This window comes from Ostrinia nubilalis, chromosome 2 (genome assembly GCF_963855985.1).
Source record: "Ostrinia nubilalis chromosome 2, ilOstNubi1.1, whole genome shotgun sequence".
Classification (NCBI taxonomy): domain Eukaryota; kingdom Metazoa; phylum Arthropoda; class Insecta; order Lepidoptera; family Crambidae; genus Ostrinia; species Ostrinia nubilalis.
The window spans coordinates 3072456-3099733 of record NC_087089.1 but is presented as its reverse complement, the minus strand read 5'-3'; the positions used below and the strand labels follow the sequence as shown (position 1 = coordinate 3099733).

At 37.3% G+C, this 27278-nt stretch overlaps 1 protein-coding gene across 1 annotated transcript in view; it reads right to left on the bottom strand.

Moving 5' to 3' along the window:
- LOC135079957 (uncharacterized) overlaps positions 1-27278 on the bottom strand; it is a 218603-nt gene that overhangs the window by 12781 nt on the left and 178544 nt on the right. Inside the window, exon 3 of the mRNA XM_063974606.1 lies at positions 18450-18496. Within this exon, the coding sequence (XP_063830676.1) occupies positions 18450-18463 (14 nt within the window). The 5' untranslated portion in view covers positions 18464-18496. The remainder of the gene's footprint in view (positions 1-18449; positions 18497-27278) is intronic.

Here is a 27278-nt window from a genome sequence, read left to right as displayed (position 1 = left end):
AATAACTCTATCTATTGGGGAAACCGCGTGAAAATCCGTCCATTATTTTTTTAATTTAACGCTAACAGACAGACGCGGCGGAGGAATTTGTTTTAATATATTTATAATATGAGTATGAAGTAACAGTAAATGCCACTGTAGTTGGTTTAAGTTGCTTGGCAGTAATTGATATTTATTTACTATAGTATATTTTATTTACAATACCTACTATTTTCGTTACTATGTTTTAAATATTAGTTTTATAATTTCACGTGAAAAACATTTGATATGAGTATTTAATCCGGCATCATATATCAATGTGCAATTAAAAATACACTAATTAACAAGCTCCAGGCAAATGCTACAAATTGAGCTATAAATTAATAATGTTCTTTGAGTCGTAATTATCTGTGAACGAATAAAATTTATTTTACAACATTGGCATATTTTTTCCAATTTATATCCGTTCTCTTCAATACTATTAAAATAATAGAAAACCAATTTATTTTATTGCTCGCTTTGTTGTTTTGCTTTATTGTTTTTTCTTCTTTACGATGTTCAATTTTATTGTTTTTCGAATTGTCATTTGTTTCTGATTTCGGTCTGGCATTTATTACAAAATGACATTTAACAAGAATTGTTAACTTTATCAATCAGATGACAAACCACTTTCATTAATTAATTGTCTGTGTGTTAAAACCCTTATAGCTAAAGAAAAATATTATCTAGGTGGTAAGACCTTTTTTCATTTACAAATACTTACTATTTACTAACAATTTCAACACTAAAAGAACGCCTTGGGCCAGCCCTGTAAACCCAATTAGTTTTCAATTAACTACATTATTTTGTTTTCGATCTGAATCAATAATCAAATTATAGCAGGTCTATTATAGTCTTTTTATTAAAAATGTAGTTCGATCGGAAATACTTATAAAAGTATGTCAAAAGATTTGTACCTGAAGAGCTCTCTGACATTGATTCCCAAGACACAACCACATAACCATAATGTTTAGAGAATGACACATTCAGACTTTAGTACACAAAAACGCATTTACAATAAAACACCTTCACAACTATAATCGCAAAAACTCGTAGCGCGCAAATTGACCAATCCGAAAAGAAAAATACTGGCAGCATCTCAACTGTAACAATTTCAAACAACGTCCTTATTTCGTGGGAAATAAGGGTGAGTTCAAGATCAACAAGTAACCTCTGTGTACGGCTTGGAAGTTTCGTGTTATATGACTCGGGTTGATCCCAAACGGGCACTTTTCCATTTGGGCACCTATAAAGTTCACTCGTACAAAAGTAACGATTGCCAACTTTTTCTATTGTCACTAAAAATTTATTTTTGTACGGGAACGCGTCGATACCTTTTATTTCGGCAACCGTTAACATGTTCACGTCAGGAGAGCATTACAAAGTAACCATACTCTTGAAAGCAGCATAGGATATAGTAGGTATATAAAAAAAGGTGAATTAAAAATTCGAAACCTGTCTTTTCTAAATAAATAAATCGAGAAAGTTCAATTTCAAAGCCTTTATTGCTCCACGTTGGACGTATACAAAGGTTCTTACAAATAGACCCATAACAGTTCAACTTAGATAAAAAGTTGAACTAAGTTTTTCTATAATAATGTCAGCCTTCACTTGTCGTTACATGTTATGTTAGGTGGCTTAGGTTATGAGCACCGGTCAAGAGCAGAAAAGGACCCTCAAACTCAAAAAAATCCACACCTATGGTACTTATCTAGGTTAGTAAGCCAACGCTTCCCTAATATAACAAGAAACTCATTATTTTCATGTCAGACATATTTACGAGTCCCAAAACTCCCAAACGGGAAAATGCCTGCTCGGGAAGAGCCCTGGGGACGCTCGTGCGAGAACCCCAATGCATACAGAAGAGGCGTGGGTATGCAATATGAATGCAGATTGCACTAATTTTTCAACAACACATCAAATGCGAGAGTAACGAAAACGAAAGCTTATTATTTTGAAAATAAGGAGCTTTTGTAGCATTCTTATTTCATTTCAAATCCTGAATTTTGTGAGCAAAAAGGTTAAATAACTAAATTCAAAGACTTTGAAATTTGACTCGTAGTAGGTACGTAACTAAACAAAAAAATAGGCTTTAATGTATTTTGCCAATTGAAAGGGTTTTATATTACGGTTTAAATTGATTATTTCAAACAAAAGGGTTGGTAATTCTAGAAATAGAAATTGGGTAAATTTAAAAAAAAAATTAAAGTCTTTTTCACTCACGTATGGATTTATGGATTGGAAGGTGGATTAAGGACGACCTTTTTCGTTTGGGAGCCCCAGTTTTTAAAACATGAATTGGATCTGGCTTTTTCAGATTTTCAAATGGTCTTATATTTTTATGTTTGTAACTGAGTCTACGTTTAATCTAAATATAGTAAGTTAATGAGATCCTAGCTCAGTAAATATGTACTCACTCGAGTATTAAAGACACGTGGGTTATATTAACTTTTTGTTGATTCTAAGAATAGTTAGCTATTCTGGGATTTGTTTCAACACAACAAGATTAATTATTCTTCATATTTAGAGCTATATTAGGTGAAAACAGAGCCTAAATATATCCTATGTCTTCCTTAATTTCGAACTCCTCCTATGTTCTTCTGATTAATTTCGTTGCGGGTCCAATGATAGTTTAACTTTCCCCCGGGACAAACTTTACCTTCATTGGTTGGGTTATTATTGGCGGTCAAGCTGTAGATCCTGGCTACACAGGAGTTGCAGTGGTGGAAACGAGAGGTGGGAATAGTCCCGTAAATATCCTATGTCTTCTTATTTAGAGCTATATTAGGCGACAATATAGTCTAAAGGTCTCGGCATCGGACTCCTGACCTCTCGGGTCGCTAAGGGGTCAAACTAGCGACCTCTCGACGACTATTGTGGTGCAGCCACTCCTAACACAAACATAATAATACATATAGGGTGTCCCAAAAATACCGCACGATATCAATTTGCCCTAATTTTTGCAGCAAATTATGGGTAAAAAGAAAAATGACAGCTGAAAGTTACTAATAATGGAGCGTATGGCCCGATTTCCACCAAGGTGGAACTGAGCAGAGAAGTGTTTTGACCAATCATATTTCATTATTTCCACTTCTCTTCTCCTAATAACGTGTTTGAATTATTTTTTATTTTTGGGACACCCTATATTCAGCTTAGCTAAGAGTGGTTAACGGGAACGGGAATGGTTGATGAGGTTGATTCCAACTGCATTATTTCCAGTAAATTGAAAAGTGGACGCTTATCGCCACAACTGGGGCAGGCTGTATCAGATGGAACACAGGAACACGACTGCCGGCGAAGCGACCGCAATCTAGCAGTTGTCCTGCTTACTGGAACACAGCGGTATCTCTTGTATGTACTAGCAAACAAAGGTTGATACCTGGACTGTTTATTACTGCACAGTCAGCGTCAAATAGTTCGTAACACTCAGAGTAGCCAATGCTCGCAACATGTCTTTGTTTTATTTGAAACTAGCTTTTGCACGCGGCTTTAAATTTAGTGTCACATATCGGCATAAATTATAGCCTATATGTTAATCTGGGTTACAAACAATAATACTGTAAAGTTTCAACAAAATCCGTTCAGTAGTTTTTGCGTGAAAGAGTAACAAACATCCAGACATCCAAACTTTCGCATTTATAATATTAGTAGGAAAGGTTGTGTTGTCAACTTTTTAGCCACTCTGTGTGTCATGAACTATTTGATGCTGACTGTACACAATTTGTTTACCAGGCGATAGTGGTACATAAGTACCCACACAAATCTAGAACTTAACGTCACTAGTTGGGTTTTTATTGGCGGTCAAGCTATAGATCCTGGCTACACAGGACTTGCAGCGGTGGGAACGAGAGGTGGGAATAGTCCCGTTTAAGTCTAGCTCTATTAAATAAATTATATCTAGCCCAGCAATCAGACTTACCGGAACTCTTCGATCGTAAAGTTAACCTTGCACTTACACGTACTTAAGCTATGGTTTTATTATGATTAGAGCGGCAGAAGATTAACAACCATAAGAACTTCATCATGGCGCAGTTATAATTGTGGGAAAATGGCGTAATCACCATATAACTAACTGTACTTAAGTATGATGCTTTGCGAGTCTAGGCAGGTCAGAAGGACAAAGCCTGGAGCTTTAACTCCACACAACAGTAAGGGCAGTAAGGTCAATCCAGTTTTGAGGGATCCCGCAAGCTGGACTGTCGTGTGACCACGTCACAGATCGTCGGTCCACCTAGTGGGAGGCCTGCCCACGATACGTCTTCCGGCTCGTGGTCGCCACTCAAGAACTTTCCTGTCCCAGGACCGGTCTTTGTGCAAATCCTTGGGGGAGGCCTTTGTCTAGCAGTGGACGTTTATCGGCTGAAGCGAATAAACGAACGGTTTTTTGCAGGACACTTCAAAAGGGATGTTGTGAACTTACTACTAAGCCTAGGAACCCTGTAAGTAAAAATCCAACCAGTGAAGGCCTAGTTTGTCCCGAAGGAACAATAAACTGTCATTGGAGCCGCAACTATAACAGAAGAAAACAGAAATCCGTAGGGAAATAATATTTGAGGTAGACGTCTGAAATTCTGAATCAATCAATTTAAGATTGGGAAACTTACTCAAGTAAGTAAATTATTAATAGAAAACTTTGCAGACTGAAAACTGTGAGTTAACGTTTGACAAACATTTTCCAGAGTTCATAAATTCTGATTTATACTTTGCTAAATTGAATAAATGAGTCAAGAGACGAATGCCATCTGTACTAAATGTATGAAAGCTGGAAACATTGAGAATTTTCGGATAGATTTATTCTGTAACTTATTATTGATACCGTTTGATAGACCTCGTGAAGCACTTTCAGGATCAGTAATCAGTTTTTCGAAGATCAGTAATCAGTTTTTCGATAATATTGTATCATCATCATCAACAGCCTTTTACAGTCCACTGTTGGGCTCCTCCACTATAGTGGAGGGTTTTGCCATAATCCCGACACTTGGCAGGCGGGCTGGAGATCGCAGTTTAAAGGATTGATGTTTTTCAGAGAGCGCTGCTGCCCGTTCTCTGTTTGATGTGTACGAGTAGGTATGTGTGGTCCCTAAGTCACCTCTTACGATAATATTGTATGCTGCTTAGTTTAGAAATAATCGAGTGAGATCACTTGTTATCGTTTTCACTCTGTATTTCTTTGCCAATTTTGGCGTTACAAAGTATATCTGCATGGAATTGGAAATAGCTGTGTACCATTATAAAACCTTCGCGAACTGAGCTGACAGGCGTCGAGAAATATGTCCGTGTAAGAGGCCTTTAAATCGCTAAATAGTTCCGTATGTTTTCGTTTGTCGACGCGACTGTACTTAGGCCTAGTTACCGATCTAAAGTGCACTTTAAGCCTTTGGGTTACAGCAGCAAATCGCTTTGCGTTTGGTTTTTAAGCTAGGCAAAGTTTGCAAAGGAAATTGCGCTCAAAAACCGATGAGATAGGGTTGGGAGTCGCTTTTGGGGTTTCGTTACAATATTCTAGATGCGTAGGGCCTTAAAAGCCGACGCGCGCACTTTCGCCGCATGTGAATTATGTATTGCGTCGATAAAGCAGGCCCGGGGTTCGATTCTGGTGCACTTCGCTTTTTCTTTTTCTGATTTCATTTGTTTGTAAATAAATTAAAAACACAAAGTTATTAAAATTTTCTGGCGTTAAGAATCGCCTCTCGATATAAATATTTTTAAAATAACTTGAAAAAATCGAACTGCCTAAGGTCTAACAACGAACCCGTCTAACACAAACTAGTCGAAATCAATAACCCTGACCCGTAAAAAAGGACCCTTAAAGAAAAAAAATACTGAGAGAAAAAGAAAAAGAGAGTGAAAGTTTTGTGACGTGTGTGCCTTAAAATGGGTGTGCTACAAGGAATTATACTTGCCTACCTCATCTCCAGAACTACTGCACGTAATGATAAAAATACCCATTTGAAAGTTATATTATTATAAGTTACCTAATAACTAACGGTAAGATTTTAGTATGAAAATAAAAAAAATATTGTACTAGAGTTATCAATTAATTAATATTGTGTCAATATTACGTCTACAGACCCTTCAACCCGCCTGAACCGCTATAAGTACTAACAGCAAATTAAGCAAAAACGTAGATTAACATAATCTTAGCGTGAATATTCAGAACTCCAAGTTAAGGAAGATTGTAGGATATAATTAAATATAAACTTATTAATAACATTAGCTCATGTTTTACAATAATATGATTACAAGATTTGATATAATTACCAGAAGCTCTACAAACGATTTAGGTTATTTTACGAGAAGATTTTGGATCTAATTTGATTATTACAGTTTTTTATGGTAACGAAGAGGGAGGAATATATCTTAATCTTAAATTATATTCATTGGTTTTGAAATTATTCCTAGAAGAACATGGGCTCTACCTTTGCAAAAGTAATCTTAATGAAATTTATTAGCAAAGTGCGTATCGCGCCACGCAGAGAAAAACTTTTTTTCAAAATTTTATTCTACTACTTTGTCAGCGTGATTAATATACATATCTCCACAAAATTACAGCTCTCTAGTGCCAATTGTTTCCAAGCAAAACCTGAGACGGACGTTACCGTCTGACTGACAGATATTATGACGAAACTATAAAGGTTCCTTGTCAGGACAACGGAACCCTAAAAAAGGAAGATGAAGATGACACCGCAAGTATGAACAAAAACGAAAATATAATGCAGACGTATTTAAAAAAATTAAACAGTCTAGCTAGAGATTACAATAATATTTTCAGTTTTCAACAGTCAAATTGCTGAAGCCAGTTCTGAATCAACAAGTGAAGTTATTGCCATCTTAGAACAGAATTATCATTTAAACAGATTTACTTAAGCGCTCGGGCAGCTTTAAGATAACATTTATTTAGACTTTAGAAGTGGGCGAAAGTGAAGGGAAAATGAGTTATCGACTGTCGATAATATGGGAAAATCGTCGATATCGACTTTGTTTCAATGTCATTTTAATTTTTTTAAATGGTATTATTTAGCCTTAGCCTTTCTTATGGGTATATATTTCAAATTGAATGGTTTTCTACACAAGAGTTTTTGATTTAATTATACCTACTTACTTGGTTAGTAGTTTAAATTGAAAAATATTACCAATATGTATAGCATACGTTTATATAATCACTAATTTATGTGTACTTACTTCAGTAGCGAGCGAGTAGTAGCACTTCAAATCACACGGTACAAAAATAACGAGCGATGCTAAGATAAAGCCTCTCTTTATTTTACCTCAAATATGTATTTTATGGTCATTTACGTTTAAATACGTGATTTTTTAACAATTACGACTAAGTGGAAAACTATAGTTATCGACAAACTCTAACTTTAGAAGACTAGTAAGTAGGCAATACAACAGCAAACTGAAATTATCGGACTTTTCCCTGAATTCACCCAACAAAAGTTTTTGTCTGTTTCCTGGAAAATCTACCAGATCAAAAGGTATCACCAACTAAACTTCGCGGAGGATTTTCTTTCATGTTTATTTTATGAAATGGAAATGAAAGCGAGCGATTTAACCGGGCAGCTGTTTCGAACGTTCCCAGAATCGACACCTTTTCCTGAACTACGTTTTACATAGCACTTTTTACTTAAACAGTATTCGTTTTATTCTTAGTTGAATCAGAAATGTAAAATGAAATGGCTAACGGTTATAAAGTTTTATATTAATGTACCTAGTTTGTATTCCAGCCAGACAAACAAGTAACGACCATTATATGTAGGTAATTAATTACATTTGAATATGAATTGCATTGCATTATTTGATTAATAATAATAATTAATTGATTGATTTATTTGAAATAATGTGCTACTTAATTCTTACATGTGTAAAATGATGTATATATTTAATTTGTTTTTGTTACTTTTTTTGTTTTTTTTTACTAGTTTTGTTACTAGTGTTTTGTCACCATGCATCATCATTATTATGTCTTACTTTTAGTGTAAATAGATAAAATTTTAGTTTTTTTCTTTTCCAATTTTTTTCGATTTATGGTCCTTTTCTATCTTAATTTAACCGCTTGAGTCGGCGGCATTAATTAATGTCATAACAATTGATTATCTATTGTGTCTAGATTCGCGGGCCTTGAAGGATTAAAGCTCACTTTACGCAGTTTTTTCAACTTATTTTAGTACTTTGACAGTTGGTATTTTAGTTCCGAGGTCTTAGCCGACTGACATTGTCCGCCACAAATGGCCGGACAGTGAACAACAATGACACAATTGCATTCCGGACGCGACGTGCGCAGGCGCCAGTGGACGCAGTAAGTTGCGTCATTGCGAGGGTGACCAAGTTTGAAATTTTTTGAGGACAGGATTAATTTTATCTGCTCTGGCAAATTCTACTGCAATTATTTTTTAAGCATTGCCAAATAGTTTCTCAACTCTTCACGTCACACCATCGAGGACACCATGCGCGTTTATTTAAATTTATTAATAAGACATAGTATAAACCTTTAATAGCGTCCTTAGTGATTGTGTTAAAAAATGGCCTTAATTAATAGAACAACTAGATAGGCTAGGCTGCTTGGTCTTTATAACAACCTCTTTCAGGTATAAATCCAATTTTATAATAGAGCCAATCTGTCCAGAAGATGTCAACGCACTAATGATTTGTATGCTAGGTAAATTATTGTTGTATGAGCTTGAGAACACAGTATTATCAGCATTATTACTTGATTAGGCACTATTTTTATGCATCTGTCAGTTCTTTATAACAGTACATTTTTGTCCCTCAAACTCATGGTCGCCCTACCAACGCGTCCATCAGTAGCACTCGCGCGCACGCCGATAAATACGTCGCGCGCGCACCTAACGCAGCGAAAGTGATTATCGTACCATTACCGCTTGCTAGGGATGTCGAAATGCTGACTGTCTGAAGAAAATCGAATCGAATTTCCATTTAATAGGGCATAACGAGTAATTGATTTAAAAATATTTTTTAACTATTAAGATAACTGTCTAGTCTAGCTATAACGAGCTTTAGGTTGTTCAACACTATATGCAGCGTGATCAAAGTTGACAATCTTACGATGCTCTTATCGACTAAAACTATAAGGCTGAGTTGCACCATCTTACTTTAACTTTGACAAACCTCAAAAATCTGTCAAACTCCATACAACAAGCACCGGTTATCGTTTATAATTGTTAAGTTAGGTTGTGTAAAGACGACAGCACATCAAACTAAACACAGTAGCATTTTATGTACCTAGTTATTTGTCTATTGTGCAACATAGGTAAATGTTTGAATTGCTATTATAACAAGTTTATTGTCTGCCAGTCACAATATAAATGTTAAACCAATTATATCAAATCGATTCGTCTGCTCTTAACAAATCGATTACAATCGACAACCCTACCACTTACGCAACGTGAATTATTAATTTTATTGTTTATTAATGGAGTGCTATAATTAAATTTTACATCGGTTCGTTATTGCATGACAGTGCGTTTCAGACTTATATGCAATTAAAGTCTGTTCTTTCGCTTGACTTTTATAAGACTAGATAATTTTTGATTACGTAGTATAGGTATTTCACGTGCATTTCAATTACGTATTACAATTTCTAGAAGTCATTATCGTATTGTACTCATAAGTCACATTGATTAATATACGCTAGACATCAGGCTGACATTTTCGTTGCAAAATAGCAACTACATATTTCAAACTACATAGATGTCAACACAACGTTTACTTTTATATGATGTTGTTGTACTTTCATAATATTATTGCATAGCAGTCAATTTGATAATGTATAGATTTTTTAAAAGATATAGTATATATGATTTATTTATATAGCTTTCCGCCCGCGGCTTCGCCCACGTGGATTTTTTTCTGCCACAGAAATACTTTATCCCGCTTGTCCCTGTTTCAAAAACGGGACAAAAACTATCATATGTCCTTTACCGAAACTCATCTCTATGCCAAATTTCATCAAAATCGGTTCAGTAGTTTAGGCGTGAAAGCGAGACAGACAGACAGATTTACTTTCGCATTTATAACATTAGTATAGATAATCAGATATAAATCCACTTTAACAGTTTAATTTAACGACAATAAAGTAAAATTATCATTATTTTCTCAACGATTTTAAAAAGATAACGTGATTTTTTTTTTATCAAAATTATTGCCACCCTAATTCAGTAAGAGTGGGCACGTGTCATTAATTTGGCCTCGATGTCTGCGGATTTAAACCTGCAAAGTTCAAGGCGATATAGTTTCTATATTAGTGACATATGAACAGGAGACGAGAATAACACGTGGATAAATCTAAGTAATAGACAGTTAAAAGCACGTATATTTTATCTATCTAGGAATTCAAAAAAATAACGAGGTTCTAAATTCAGTTGTGTTTTTTGTATGTTTGTTACCGTCAGAACTCCATCATTCATAAGCCAATTGGCTTGTTTTTACTGAATAGATGTCAGATTGGTTGAATGTCAATTTCATAAAAATCGGTTCAGTATTAGTGTTTAAATCAAAATAACTGGAAAAATAATAATAAATATCTATTATAATAAATAACTTTATTAACACACATTATAACAATACAATACAACAGATTTAAAAGAAAGAAACGAAAGCATGTTAATAGGGCGCCCGCTCAGTTTCAGTTGGGACACCTTGTAGGATGTCCTGATTTTCAGCAGAATAAGATTTTAAACTATCGCGTTTCGTTTCTACTAAAACAGACAAAAAATGTCGTAACTATAAAATAAAGTAACTCAAAAACTATGATAAAAAGAACCTTTTATTTTAATATGTCATCCAAGTAAACAAAATTGTGTATTTAGCTTTGGCAAAAGTTGGTAATATTTAAAATGCACTGCATAATGCAACGAACAAACAACTTTATTAAAGAGCGCACAAAATAACCTTGAAGCTAAGATTTATCTAACAGTTTACCTTGCAGAAGCACAAGGAGTTATGTCAGAAAGTACGGCGAAGTTCGCGGCATCTAGAATTCTCCGAGCTTAGGTAAACCGATATAATTTATCTCTTGCGGATTTTCTGCCGGTCTTGGTGCGCAATATTTTATGCCCTGTTTGATATACAGCTTTATTCAATACTAGCTTTTCGCCCGCGGCTTCGCCCGCGTGGAATTTTGTCTGTCACAGAAAAACTTTATCACGCGCGTCCCTGTTTCAAAAACTGGGATAAAAACTATCCTATGTCCTTTCCCGGGACTCAAACTATCTCTATGCCAAATTTTATCAAAATCTTTTCAGTGGTTTAGGCGTGAAAGCAAGACAGACAGACAGAGTTACTTTCGCATTTATAATATTAAGTATAGATTTAAGGTGGCATTTCCCTGTTGACGCTTAGCAAACATATTTTTTTGGAAAATAACTTAAGATTTGAAGTTCCCAAGAATAATATTTCGTTAAAATGCCTTATATGTCAGAAGCTGTTATTACACCAAAGTATAACGCCCCTATTCACAAACATTACTATGAGGTCTCACAGTGCGCGTGGACCCACAGGGTCACACACGAATCAATCACAGAGCTCTATTCAACGCTGCGCGTTTTATTTGCTGCTTCACTTAAGCAAGCATCGTTTGTGAATACGGGAGTAAGTAATAGGTAGATAACTTCAAATGTTGATATTTTGTAGACCACAATTTTGTAACAAATAAATACTGCTAGGTTAGAAATGGATGGACTATTTCAAGCGCAATCCATTATTCTGGTCATGGCCGCGGTAGTTCGGCACAGATTGTGGACTCAATTGGATTGTAACGAGGACTTCAGTCCGACCGAGGTTCTAGCTGGATTATAGGGTTCATTTTTAAAATTCCCTTACAGCTAAGCTTAATATTTTGAATCAACAGTCAGATATCTAAACTGTTGCTGTGCTGTTGTCGCGTTCTCTATTATCTATCTATAGTATAAAAGAAAGTCGTGTTAGTTACTCCACTTATAACTCAAGAACGGCTGAACCGATTTAGCTGAAAATTGTCAGGGAGGTAGTTTAGAGCCAGGAGAAAGACATAGGATACTTTTTATCCCGTTCGAAATTAAAAAAAAAGTTTGCTTATTTATTGCCATTAAGGCGGAACAAAGTTCGCCGGGTCAGCTAGTTATAGGATAATTTTGTTGTCCGTCGTGAATTTCGTTTCACCCGAAAGACGTCCACTGCTGGACAAAGGCCTCCCCCAAGGATTTCCACAAAGACCGGTTCTGCGCCGCCCGCATCCAGGCACCTCCCGCGACCCTCACCAGATCGTCGGTCTACCTAGTGCACGGGAGGGGTGATATTGACGTGACGTGACAAAGCATACAAATTGCAAGTCTCGCTGACGTTTGGCCGTCACAAAATCACCCTCCCCGTGCCGCTCCCATACCTCAGGCACTGACTGAGTTAAAAACTAGACCTATAAGTTTGTGATTCAAAATTGACAGAAAACTGGGTTATTTTAAGTAAAAAAGAGAAAGAAAGGTACAATAATTAGACTAGGTATTTCTGTTAAAATGTGACTCTAGGACTAACCGTTCAGTCACTAGTCACTACACGTGTTTTTCTGGGTTTACTCGTAATCAGGGGGCTTAGTGCGAGTTTACATCAAACGTCATTGCTAGCGACTGCGTAAAAAAAATTCATTAAATGTATGACGGATTGTAAAGCGTCAACGGATTTTGTAATATAATCGAAGCATAGACATTACAAATAGGCATTTTTAAAAATATCACGTGTGATTAGGGGGGCGGGGGCGGGGGAGGGGGTCAGGCAAAATCTCATTAAATCTCACCAAGGGGGGCGGGGGGGTTGAAAAATAGCCAAATTGTCGCACGTAATTAATGGACGCCCCCTTTACATCAATAGGTTCAATATTTTGAAAATCCATTTTCATTTACAGAAGTTAGAAGGGAAATAAGCTAAGATATTACGGAACCCTTGGTGCACAGTCTTGCTCGCACTTGACTGGTGTTTTTGCAATGGATCATGTTTGAAAAATGTTCACTGAATTTACCGCTTGGAAGTCCTTGGTCGGGTCATTATTTACGAAAGAAAATTACCCAGGGCTGTGGCTAAGAGTGGAATGAAACACACAACTGCTATTTTCAACTATTTTTTTTAAAGATTATTAGCAATTTGTATTGCACAAATTACTAATAGTCCCGTTAGCCCCTCGTGTTAAGCTAAATAAGCTTGTGTTACGAGTGGGCTCACCACAATAGTCGAGCGGCAGTGGGATTCGAACCCGCGTTCCTCGGATCTCGAGTCGGCCACTCCGACCCCTTCACCGTTCGGCTACCGTGGCTAGCTATTACTACTATGGGCATTATTTTCATATTGAAATAGACCATAGGTACATAGTAAGTTCGCACTGGCTGGTTCTCACGGCAATCCAGTTTTACGGATCCCAGTAATGCAGGATCCCCAAAAACAGAACTGCCATGTGAAAAAAATACATATTATGTGTGTTTGTAATTCAAATTACAAACGGATCGGCTTTTTGCGGGACACTGCAAACGGGGCGTATGTATGAACGTTAATAACAAAGCACTACTAAAAAATGGGATGCTGCAAAAAACAGTTCCTGAAAAAAGGGATGTCCCCGTGGGAATAAGCCCTTAACAGCATATAATACACTTTTTTTAACCATCTTGTCAAACTCCGGACAAACAACACCGGTTATCGTTAAAGTTACGGTCAAAGTTAGTTGGTGCAACTCAACCTTAGTCGACAAGTTTATCAATGTCTGCTATTAATATCGTACCTCACATACTCGTGACATGTACCTATATGCTATGTACGTAAACTATGTATTCAGTACTATGTACCTTTCCCTCTCTGGACAATTTCCGGGCCAAGGCAATCTCACATCGAGATGCAATCAGTGTCCACATACGCACTGATATACTACCTACATATACATATAATATGTTATTTTAGGTAGTATGAGATCTGTATGCATAGGATTTACGATATTTGTTTTGTATCAAGGGTGTTCGATGGATCAAACAAAATGGATTGATTCTAAGTACTGCTTAAATGCAACAATTTTCCCCAAGGAAGTTCAATCAAATCTTAAAATAAATCTTTTCCATTCAAACTTTCATCACTAATCAGCCAATTAGTATGGGGCGTCATATCCTTTTTTGAGAATTTTGATATTGTTTCTGTTGGAAATATTGTTGCAAAAAGACACCCTACAAAGTTTCTTCTAAAAATCTAAAATCGGGATTTTATCAACAAAATGAAATCATTCCATCTACTTCAACATTTTCAGCCATTTCTTTCTTTTTTACATCATTACTTATCATGATGACTATTGTCACTGTTATACTGGCGACAAAAATGCCCTGATGATGATTCATAAAATCATGACGTCATAATAGTCAACCCTCTCTTTACCAGAGGCATAAAGGATTTGGCTAAACTGACCAGACGGGTCGAATTTCTAAAACCCCGTATCAAATACCTCAACACCCGACACCAGAACTTGAATAAAGCCTTAAATTTTATAGGCATCTCACTTAGCGGAGTATCCCAAGGGAGCCCACGTAACCCTAAAGGTCTTTAGGTCATCGTAGGCCCTTAAATAGTTGAACTTTGCCTTGTGGTGGAGTTGAACTTGATAAATTGACCCAAATATCGTTTGATAGAGGTCAGGCTTAGAGTTAAGTTCAGTGTTAGTTTGAACAAATAAATAGGGTGTGAACACATAATTTATCAAGTTAGTAATAACTTTATAATTAAAGAAAAGATGTTGGTTATCCTAAGACCTTAACGATTTATAAGAAAGCATTGAAACCGGATTGGAAATAAAAATAAAGTAAGTAAGCATCAAAACTGAAAACAAATTAAAAAAGTATAATCTGTTCATGAACACATTTTTATATCGTGCAGGAGGTCAAACCCACGACTGTCTGGCTTATAGTCGAATTTTCAACCACTTATCGTCAAAACGTTGTTAGTCGACTTCTCAACCACTGCGCTAATCGGTCGTCAATACTTATCATCCTAGATCAACCAACACAAAAGGTATAGCCACAGGTAATCGCTTGTAAACATTGCCAGCAATTTATTCCGCCGTAAAACCTTCAAAGGCTTCCCATAAACTAAGCTCCAGCAACTTCCCCTAAATTATAATTATAATTACCCTGGATTCTCACTCTCGCCATTCCAGGGTTGTTTACAACTTATCACAAAGCGGGTCATCAAGAACCCATCAGGCGACCTCAGACAATGGCGTATAAAATGGCTGACAATGGCTAAGGTAGACATAGGGGAAGCCGGTTTCAGTAGGGAAAATCTATGCTTTTAAACCATGGATTTTGAAATTGAAACGGCTAAATCCCAAAGGTAGACTTTTGTAAACTTTATGTTTTCAAAGAATGTAAGTCATACTTTGATTCCCAACGGGTACACGAGTTTCACGACATTAAAATTAAAAAGAATTTTCTTACTGTATTTTAAAATTACATGGATCCGATGGGAAAAGAAGAACAATAGAGTCGATGACGACTACGTGTCAAGAGTCGAAAGAAAATTATATACCAAGTAATTTCATAGGCACACCTCACTTCCAATATCATGTGAGTTCTATAACAGTCACAGGCCTTGACTTACTGAATCTTTCCGTATTAGGCATTGTGTTGTGTGTGATTAAAATTTTTGAAGAATTTTGATATTACTTACTTTTACGCTTCTGACACTTTGTTCCGCAGTCTTATCCAGTAGAAATTATCGTAATGAATCAGCTAATCGAAATCATGAAAGGACAAATCTGTTGTCTCTCTCACATTTCAGAATGTGTGAAAGAGTCAGATACAGTATTGCCCAAATAAATCCAGGGTCTCAGCGCACCATCTAAAGTAATTTCTTTAAAAGGTAATCAATAGATAATTGAGGCAATTTGAAAGAGTAACACGAGCTGTAGACGTCACCCATTTATCTCCTAAGACTGCCATTTGCGGATTGATAATAGGAAGCAATTGATATAGGTTTGGTCTGGCATCCATTTTGAATCGTTTGCTGACGGTTAAGGGACCTATTGGACAATTTACGGTTATAGTAAAAGAGTCTCAACTTCTGATTTGACCAAACTAAAGATATACTTATTACTAGCTTTTGTCCTTAGCTTCGAACTCCTCCTGTGTTCTTCTGATTAATTTCGTTGCGGGTCCAATGACAGTTTAACTTTCCCCGGGACAAACTTGACCGTCACTGGTTAGGTTTTACTGGCGGTCAAGCTGTAGATTCTGGCTACACAGGAGTTGCAGCGGTGGGAACGAGAGGTGGGAATTTTAGCTTTTGCCCTTCTGTATTCTTCTTCTTCTTCAGAATGACTGTCTCGCTTTAAAAAACCGAGATAAAAACTATACTTTTTCTGCTTGACAAGATAATTGTCTAAGGCTGAGTTGCACCACCTAATTTTGTCCGTAACTTTAACAATAACCGTTGTTTTTTGTATGGAGTTTGACAGATTTTTGACGTTTGTCAAAGTTAAAGTAAGATGGTGCAGCCCAGGATAAACCTTCTTCAGTAAGCAATATTATATCACAAGACAGCGAGCTATAGGTACTTCGTCATAAAGTTTAGTTTAGGCCATCTTGTCTAGAGGTACGTAAAGCCTTTGGATGGTCTACGAGAATCTGTTAAGGTTCGGCCAAACCAACGCGATCAGCTGACGTGCAGCGATGGCGATCAATGCATTTAGGTCTGGTCGCCATCGCTGCACGCCGGCTGATCGCGGTGTGATCGTGTTGGTTTGGCCGAACCCTAAATCTATCACACCACAAACATCTATAGTCTATAGTAAATAATAATCATCATATTTTTCAGTTTAGTAGAATTTCATTTTATCAATTTCGAGGAATTGACTCGACTTCAACGGCTGATCAAATTAAATATCGAGTTTCCAATAAATAAATATTATTAAAGTAAGCCAAATATTTTAACTGAATTTATTGGCGTTTCACGGAAAAGGGTTTTCACGTTATTGAAAAAACAACACCTTTTCAGTAATCGAATATACGGTGTCTAAAATACATTTTTGTAACTAGATATAACCGGCAGACAGTAGTGACTGAGTTTGTTGCGACGCTTCTTCTCAGCACTTGCTAAATGTTAGCCTCGAAGCGCTGGTAAGACAATAAGATTATGACACACCATAGTCTATAGTCTATACCCAAGGCTGACCAACCCCGCAAGTATGGTTTGATCTTAATAATTGACTTTTTATTGCGCTTGTCCTGAGTCACTAAAATAGGAAATGCAAGTAGCCCGTCGTTAACGACTGAAGCCACAGTTTGGCCCGACTCTTCAAAAGGTTGAGTAGCCTTGGTCTATACAAACAAAGACATTTTTGACTTTTGTCTTTTTTACTTTGTTACAACTGAATAAGATACTGTATTAGCTTGCTATACCGTTAAAGGATACCACTTTCAATTAGTATTGTTTACAAGAAAAGGATTAAAGTTTAAAGCGAGTTGCTCTCCTGCAACCATTAGTTAATTAAAAGCGCTTTTAAAGTACAATTTATTCGTATTTAATTACAACTGACACTTGACACGAGCTCTAGGCGAGTTACTTTTTATTAGTCGGGACGGCAGTAGAAAATGGTAAAGAAATGAAATTACAAAGAAAACACGGAAGAGTTGATAGGCGAGGTAATAAGAAGAAGAGGCAAGGCCATAAGAAAATGGAAATTCCTAAAGCAACAGCTTTGTGGACAGGATATTTATTTTGATTTACGTTGACTTTAAAAAGGAGTTAAAGTATTTTTGTCTTAAGTCAGTTAATTTACTAATCAGTGGGCATAATTAATTCCATTAAAGTAGAATAGGACCACCCGCATTCTTCCCGTGAAATGTCGTTCATCATCATCATCATCTCAGCCATAGGACGTCCACTGCTGAACATAGACCTCCCCCAATGCTTTCCATGTTGCCCGGTTGGTAGCGGCCTGCGTCCAGCGCTTTCCTGCTACCTTTATGATGTCGTTCGTTAAGAGGCAACTAAGACGTCCCACCAATCTGGCCACGTTAGGGAATGTAGGCTAAATCCTCCATTTGCCTCTGGTATATTGAAAGAAAGAAAGAAAGAAAGAAACATTTATTGCCATGGACATCACAAAAGACAAAAGAGGTGAAATAAAAAAAAAGCAAATAAGACAGAGGTGACATAAAACATACAATGAATGAGCAAGTTTAGTAAACTAAGCAGTGCCACCCTGTCGCACAGCGATGCCCATCGCAATGGGACCCCACTCAGCATATGCCGTGGCCCCCGGTGAGGGAAGCCACGACGCTGGTTTTCAGTGTTTTTATTGTATTGGAGGGTCGTGCTCCTGTAGTGGAGACTAAATCACCATGATGACCTAAATGACTAAAAGACTAAATGATGATGATGATGATAAAATTGTTTGAACATGGTAGACTCACCTCTCTGAATCCATAGCGGCTCACAGGGAAGCCAGTTTTGCTGGTAACTGCAACAAGAGAAAATAATTTATTTTAGTTGTTGGGTAATTTACGTTTTACGGCTTCCTGGTCAAATTGATTGCAATAATAAATTTCAATTTAATTATCTTAAAGATACCTACTTAAAAACAGTTATTGTGTGTTTTTACATAGTGCTTTATTGCACGCAGTTAAACAATCAATTTCAATAAATTATACTTTAGGACCCGATTCTAGCTAGATAACGGTTATCTGCAAAATAAATAATCATTTTGGCATGTTTTCTAAAGTTTAAACGCTATTTTATTAGATAAATAACGCCATATTTCAGTTCGCCTTTTCACTATAACCAATTTAGGCCACGTAGTTCAAACTCGTGACTGTACAGATAACCTATGTCTTTAGACTCCACACAAAACACTGAAAATGAGGTCGATTTCAAGATTATGTGGAGGTAAAGTGTAAGTACAGTCAACACCACATCAAACTATAGTATCATTGGAAAATTGCTCTAATTAAGTACCACTGCATAAGTTACCAGTGTTTAGCTTGATGTACTGTCGTCTGTTTGTACACATAATCAATGAAAAAAAGCTCGTGATGTCATATTATGACGTAGGAAATTTTTGAGTCCTATGGGATATGCTCGCTCGGTGTTTCTTTATGAGATCGAATCAGAAATAGGGAGATCCGTAAACGAACTAAAGTCACTGACATAGCCCGACGGATTAGCAAGCTGAAGTGGCAATGGGCAGGGCACATAGTACGCAGAACTGACGGCCGATGGGGCAGCAAGAGTCTGGAGTGGAGTCCACGTACCGGAAAACCCAGCGTAGGACGTCCACCCACAAGGTGGACCGACGACGTGACAGGAAGGCGCTGGGTTTAGGCAACTACCAACCAGGCGATGCGGAAATCATTAGGGGACGCCTATGTTCGGTAGACGTCGTGTGGCTGAATTCGGCTGAAATGATGAAGATGAAATTTTGGAGCGGGCTCACAGACTATCAACAGTGGACATTATGTGGCTGAAATGATGATGATGATGATGAAATTTTAGAGCGGGCTCACGGACAACAGAATAAACATTGTCAAAAAGTTAAATGACACCTCTGTAAATGTATTCGTAGGTACCAACATAACCTCTACGTGTACTAGATAAGTGTACTAGCTAGATAAGTGGTCTATAACCGGTACACACGATAAAAACGTCGTAGTAAGAACCCTTACACTTATCAGGGACATAAACGTAAAGGGGCGGAAATTGGAAATGCCTTAGTTGTAAATACTAACGTTCAGCTTCCTTTCAGGTGGAGTCGACACATAAAACATTATTACCGTTAAAGTTAGGTAGGAGAAAATTGATCGAATTTCTTTTGGAATTTTATAGACACTTTTTGCGGCAATCTTCGAATAGGTGCGTAGGTTTGACAGGTCTTAAAATCTTAACAGCTAAGTCAATAACATTATGATAAAGATCAGAAATGTAAATGGAAAAAAAAATAACGACCTGATTCTCTGTTTAATAACTACTCTGGATTAAAAGCAAACGCCACAAGAACAAGAACATACAGATGCAAATATTAGGTAGAATCCTTCAAAGAACAAAAGCACATTTCAACCAATTTCTGCGCGAAATGCAATTTTGAAACTTGTTATTCTTCGTACGGTCTATTTGGCGTTAGGTCACGTTCGTGCACTCACGGATCTAGATGCGGAGCTCAAGGCAAAATCAAAAGGTGATTTTGAAAACTGGCTTACTAAGAAATGTCGAAAGATGACGATCATTTTCATGGAACCCAGAGCGAAGTCTTTCGTGAAAGCCCAAAGATATGCTTAGAAGTAACACGAGCAGAAATGAGTGTCCATGAAAACTCAAAACATTTTCACAGTTTGAATTTCACTTCCCACGCCCTGCTTCACTTCCGCGCTAATTTCCGCACGAAAACTTATCCCGTTATAAAATATCCACTCTGTTTGATTCAAACTCAAGTGATATAGGTAATTTATAATTATCAACGCTAATCAAATGTCTAAAAACATTCCTCGAGTGTAGGTTTACCTATATCGTTCCATAAAACGAGTCTGAAAGAGACTAGAACTGAGCACGAGTTCTAAAAGTAGCTGAAATAGGAAAATAATTGCATTCCAGCTCCGCAGTGGGAGGTTCTGCTTTGTCGAGGAACTCGCTTCACAAAATAACTCGGGTTTTTCTATTGCTGCACATTTTTTAACTAACTCAAACTAGGTATTTAAGGTAGGTAGGCTTTATTGTTTACAAGTATTTATTAGTTTCAAGTACTCAAATAACATAAAGGACAATGACCAAAAATGTATGGAGTGTGGTCCAAATGTCCACCACTAACGAGACCTATCTAGTAAAATAGTCTACTAAATACTGATTCATTATAACCAAACCGCAATCAAAAATATGCTGTCAGTAAAAAGTTATGACTGAATGAAAAGTCATGTTTTTTACCTTTTCATCCAAAAAATGTTCTTGATATCATTCTATCCATCGCACATTTTGGATTAATCTATGCATGTTATGTCATGTCGCTTAGTGTGCCGTGTTAATAATAAGATTTAATAATAATAAGATTTATTTATTTCTCACACAAAAATACAGGATACAATATACAATACATTAAAGAAAACTCATTAATGATTGTGTGAGACCGGAGCCTGAGCTAGGTAAATGAATACCTGTGTTACAGGTCACCGGGCCCCCACCACCACGGATTTGAGCAAGTATAGCTAGCAAAGGCGAGAACATTTTAAAATACTAATAGATTAAACAATTTCTACAAGAGAAATGATAATCTAACCAAAATTCTATATTAAAAATTATATTAATTTAAATTGTATTATCAAATATAAATTAAATTGAATTGAAATATTAAACAAAATTGAAATAATATAAATTAAATTGAGTTGATATAAATAAAATTGAATTGATATAAAATTAAATTGAATTGGTATAAATTAAATTGAATGGAAATAAATTAAATGGAATGAATCGAATTGCATTAGATTAAATAAAAAAAATTCTTGTCGTCCAAGCTTGCAATAAATAAATTTAAAAAAATCCAAAATATTACGGACCACAGAGAAATACAGAAATATTATAACTAATTAGTGTGGGTGAATGTAAGTGTAATTGTGTGTAGAGTGTGTGTTTGTGATTGAGTGTTATGTGAATGGGTGTGATGTAAAAACCTACTGCAGAGTATGAGTAGTACCTAACTTTTAAGATGTTGATTTGAGTATGTTTTCGGTTTCCTCGTAAGACAATCTCTGCAACCAGTTTGTAAGTTTATGTTTGACTTTATATTTAGTCAATGAGTACAAATTAAGTTCGCGATTGAGTCTGTTGTATAGGCGAGCGGATAGAATATTGAATTGTCGCCCTGCAAGTGCAGTACGACAGGAAGGTATGGGATGAATCGGATTTACCCGGCGTCTTAAGGATGTTGTTGGATCAAAAACCGTCCTATTATGTCGACAAAGGACAGTTCTGAGGACGAAGAGCTGCCTAACAGTGAGAACTTGGGACTCCTGATATAGGAGGGAAGTGGGGTAGTCCCTTCGTTTGGAGCGCATAACCTTCAGGATAGCTCTTTGCGCTCTCTCCAATTGCAGCACGATTGTTTTATAGGTTCCGCCCCATGCAGGGATGCAGTAGGTCAAAATTGACTGACAAAGACTGAGATAAACAAGCTTCAGAGTGGAAGAGTCTGCAGAGTGTCTAAGTTGCTTGAAGATGTATATCAGCCTTCTGACTCTAACACACATGGCATTGACATGAGAGCGCCAGTCAAGTTTCTCATCTATGAACACCCCTAGGTATTTTATACTGGGGACCAGAGAGACAGACATACATGAGCATCCATTTGATGTCTCAGTATCAGAGCAGGTGTGCGCTCGAATCGTAGTTGCAGTATCAGTAGGATTCTGGTTTGTCAGTGAGAATTTGATACACTTGGTCTTATCTACATTCAGAGTGAGCAAATTTAGGGACAGCCACTCCATAACCATTTGGAGAGCATGCTCAGCACTAGCTGAGGCAGACTGCCAGTCTCTGTCATACACCAAAAGGGCCGTGTCATCGGCGTAAGTAAAAATGTCGCAATTTGGGATGGATAAGCGGCACAGGTCGTTGATGTAAATCAGAAAGAGTGTTGGCCCCAGAATACTGCCCTGAGGGACCCCGAAGCCCAGTTCCTCATCAGCACTAACAACTGTATCTATCTTCACTCTCTGGGAGCGTCCGTGAAGGTAGTCCTTAAAGATGTTGAGTGCAGAGCCTCGAATTCCCATGTGCTCCAGTTTAGAGACGAGTATCGGGACAGAGACTGTGTCAAAGGCCTTGGAAAGGTCTAGAAAGATACCATAACACTTAAGTTTCTGATCCAATTTGGTGACTACAGTGTCCGTAAAGTTCAACACTGCGTCTTCTGTTGAGATTCCTGCCCTGAAGCCATATTGGTTATCTGCTAAGATGTTGTATTTTGTGAGAAAAGACACAAGAGAGGAATTTAAGAATCGTTCTAAGATTTTTGAGAGAGAGCTTAGAACAGAGATTGGCCTGTAGTTATTGGCGGTGGCTCTGTCCCCGCTCTTGTGAATTGGGTGAATAATGGCTCTTTTAAATGCTTCAGGGAAAGTACCAGAGTCAATAGCCAGGTTACATATGTGCACAATTGGGATTACGAGAGACTGAGACGATTGCTTGATGACTCTAGCAGGTATATTGTCCCACCCAGTAGCGCAATCCAGACGTAGAGCGCCTATGAGGTTTAGAACTTGCTTGTGGTCAACCGGCATCAACACAAACGAATTTATTTGTACCGGGGTGGTAGAAGAGGGGACTGTGGATGTGTTACCGATAGGGACCACCTTAGAGGCAAGTTCCCTTCCTATGCTAGCAAAGAACCTGTTGACCTCATTGATGGACGCTTCAGGGGTAGCCGAGATATTTAACAGCTCTTTGGGAGACTGTGGCTGAATGGTTGAATTGGTAATGGTTTTGATGACCCTCCATGTGTTTCTGGGATTGTTCTTGGCTTTAAGAAGTTCGTTTGTTTCGTACGTTCGCTTTAGTTTCCGTATCAAAGAATTACAGAAGTTGCGATATCGAATGTAGGTAATTTTCAGGATTAGATTATCAGGAAATTTCTTCACTCGCTGGTGCATTTTATCTCTATTACGGATGCAACGAACAACGCCAGGTGTAATCCAGGGTTTGACTGGGAGGGTTTTACGTCGAGTCCTAATGCGGGTTGTGTGTTTATGGATAACCTCTTGGATCAGACTTATAAACAGATCTGCTGCTGCATTGGTATCAGAGGTCTCTAGTACCGCTGAAAAGTCGATACTATCTACCTCGGCTTTAATAGCATCGTAGTCAATGCGAGGGAGCAGCCCACATGATTTAGCTTGCGTTGGTTGACTTACTTTCAGGCCAAGTAAAACGGGTAAGTGGTCAGTGACATAGGTGTCTAATATTAAAGCAATGGCTGTACTTCCAGTTCGCAACAAGATGTGGTCCAAACAGTTATCACCTCTGGTGGGAAGTAAGTGAGCTGGCAACAAGCCTAAGGCTGCTGTCAAGTTCAAGTAGTCGGCCGCGTGACGGTCGTGATTACCAGTTTTTATGTCAATATTCAGGTCACCAATAACCACAACATTTCTTTTAGATTTCAGAGGAAGAACTAGGTTTTCTAGACTGACATAAAAATTTTCAAGATTTGTGTATGATGGTGATCGATACACGCAAACAATAGCAATGCCATCCAAGTGGCAAATGAGGCAGTTTGCATCGATGAACTCAGGCTCTATAACAGTGTAGGTCAAGGTGTTTTTTACATAAGTTACAACACCATCATTTTGTTTGCTATTTCTGGTTGTAAAATGCGATGTAAAGCCCTGCAGAATGGGAAGGGCACCCGCGACCAGAAGCCAACATTCAGTAAGCACTATAACATCAAACTCGATCTCAGTCATATTCAGAATCATCATGAACTCGTCAAAGTTCTTTTTAATACTTCTTATATTGATGTGGATAATTCTAAAATTGTGAGCAGGTGTTATAAAGTCGCGACAATTCTCAGGGCTGCACCTATTCGCGACACTTAATGAAAAAGAATCAATTTCGTTTGTTACATTAGTAAAATTAGCCATATTTAGTAATTAAATTATAAAAACAGAGAAACTATAGATTAGACAAAAAAAAAATGAATTAATATTAGTTATAACAATAGACTAAAAGAGAGAAAAAGTCTATAAGATTGAATTCAAGCCGCTGCCAGTTGAAACACAGTACTATGTAGAAAGAGAGCATAAGTGAAAGAGGAGAGATTGCCGTTGTTGAGGTTGGTGTGAGGTGTGACATAGTATTTTTGGTTTTGTGAAAAAGAGTATGTGCATGAGAGTTTGTGTATAGTGTATTTAAGTCTATTATAATTATAATTACAACTGAACCGTATAAGATTTTATCAGAATGGTCGGGGCTGTCAAGTATACACCGGAGGACTAGTCAGCTCTGTTCGCGTAATTTATCGAAGTCTGAGTCAGCATTTATGCGTATGTGTGGGTCTCCTTCTCTCTTCCTTATATAAATGCTCCCATTTGCTGTCCAACAATAATTATAGTTGTTTAATTTTGCAAACTCTCTGCTCGAGTGGAATAGTCGCTTTAATTTAGGGGTCAATGATTCACCGATGTATATCTGCTGCGGTTTGCCTTCAATGTGTAAATGTTGAGTATTTAGTTTCTCTGCTCCATCTACTCGGTTAAATTTTTTGAAAGCAGTGATAAGTTGTGTTTTCTTCATTACATTAGACAGTTCCACGATGATGGGTTTATTTTCACGAGCTTTCGAACCAATACGGTAGACGTCACGGATGTCCGTGGTTTCTATAGGAATCTTAAAGAGAGAACCGAGTTTACCAACAATATCACACAAGCAATCCTTTGTTTCTACCTTGTTTATGGGGATATTTCTTATTTCCAGAAAGGTGGCGCGCCCCTTTTTTTCAAGGAAATCGATCCTGTCCTGTGTTAGATTCTCGCTAAAAGAAAAAAAATAAGCTCAGAAGAAAGACATCAATATTGGAATTATGGTCGGGTGGTCGCTGCTCCGCCCCTATTGGTTGTAGGGTGATGTTATATAACCTAAAACCATCCTTGATAAATGGGCTATCCATAACAGAAATAATTTTTCAAATCGGACTAGTAGTTCCTGAGATTAGCGCGTAAACTACTACAATTTTTCATACGGTCATAACTTTTTACTGACAGCTTATTTTTTTTTCGTCCCATACTGAAAGTTAATCTCTATTAAATGGACTATAAGCCAATATAGGTCTCATTAGTGGTGGACATTTGGACCACTTTTGGTCATTGTCCTTTGCAAAGATGTCCAACCCTATTATATCAAAAGATGGAGTATGTTCCATGTACTGGTACAATATGATCGTGATATTTTGCAAAATTCAATCCAGCTTACATCTATTTCTGCTTTTTATTTTACTGATCTTGTTTGTTAAGACAAGGAAGAACTTCCTTGCATTTACGAGAAATATTAACAAAAAGAGATTTAAAATTATCGTCTTAGGAAACTTCGAAATAAAACCAAAACTAGCGATTCACCTAACTACACAGGAATTGCAGTAATAAGAGCGAACAATAACGTAAAATTCCTGCAACACTGGCTTAACTCTGTATAATATTTTAAACCTTATTGCCTTTCATTAAAGTAAAAATTAAACCTCCACATCTGCGACTGACCACCAATAAAATCGTCCTTAAATCATAAACCTCAGTTATTTAGAGCGCGCGCTCGTGTGAGCCCGTCCGGACTCCGCACCGCAAACTGGCAAATGTCCACTTAAAATCTCTCGAGTCATAACTCAACGCACGAGGGTGCTTGAGTCGAGCTTTTCCGTGAAAGTGTGAATCTGAATGACTTGTCTATTTAAACTGATGCTTAAGTTAAAAAAAATATGGATTCATTAATTATTATTAATCACCGCCTTATTTTAAGCTCATCTCTTTGGGTTGTCATGAAGAGATCGCTTCCTAGTATAAGTATGCTTTAATTGTGCTGTTTCGAGCTTATATTTCTTTTAATAGGTCAGTTTTGTGGAGTGTTTAATAAAATCTATCTATCAATTGTCAAATTAGGCCGCTGTCGTTGATCTACTATCGATATGGTCGGCAGAAAAGGACCACATACACTCTTTCCGTGGAATCTACGGTGTGAATATTATAAAGGCGACTTAGGGACAACTGGACTATTCCCACCTCTCGTTCCCACCGCTACAATTCCTGTGTAGCCAGGATCTACAGCTTGACCGCCAATAAAAACCCAACCAGTGAAGGTCAAGTTTGTCCCGGGGGAAAGTTAAACTGTCATTCGTCATCAAAACTATTCGACTTAGGGAAAAAATGTACGAACAACAGGTTTTCCCCAAGCCGTCTGGCCAGCGTGTTGAGTGGAGGACAAGTCCTTCATTTGCCTCTCGTAGTTCCACCATACACCGTAGAAATCAAATAAATAGTGATCAAAATTCCGAATATAATGAAAGTGTTATAAAACCTACTCGTACATTAAAACAAAGGATTTTCATTTTATTCCCTTTCCAAGAAAGCGACAACCATTTACATCGATTTCTTATAAACACCCATAAGAAACCATAGCGTTTATTAACCTACATTCCTAACTGACACTTAAACTAGTGCACTAGTTAATCGATACACAATGGACTACCTGAGAATGAACCCATTTCGATCTGATCTTCACACTTA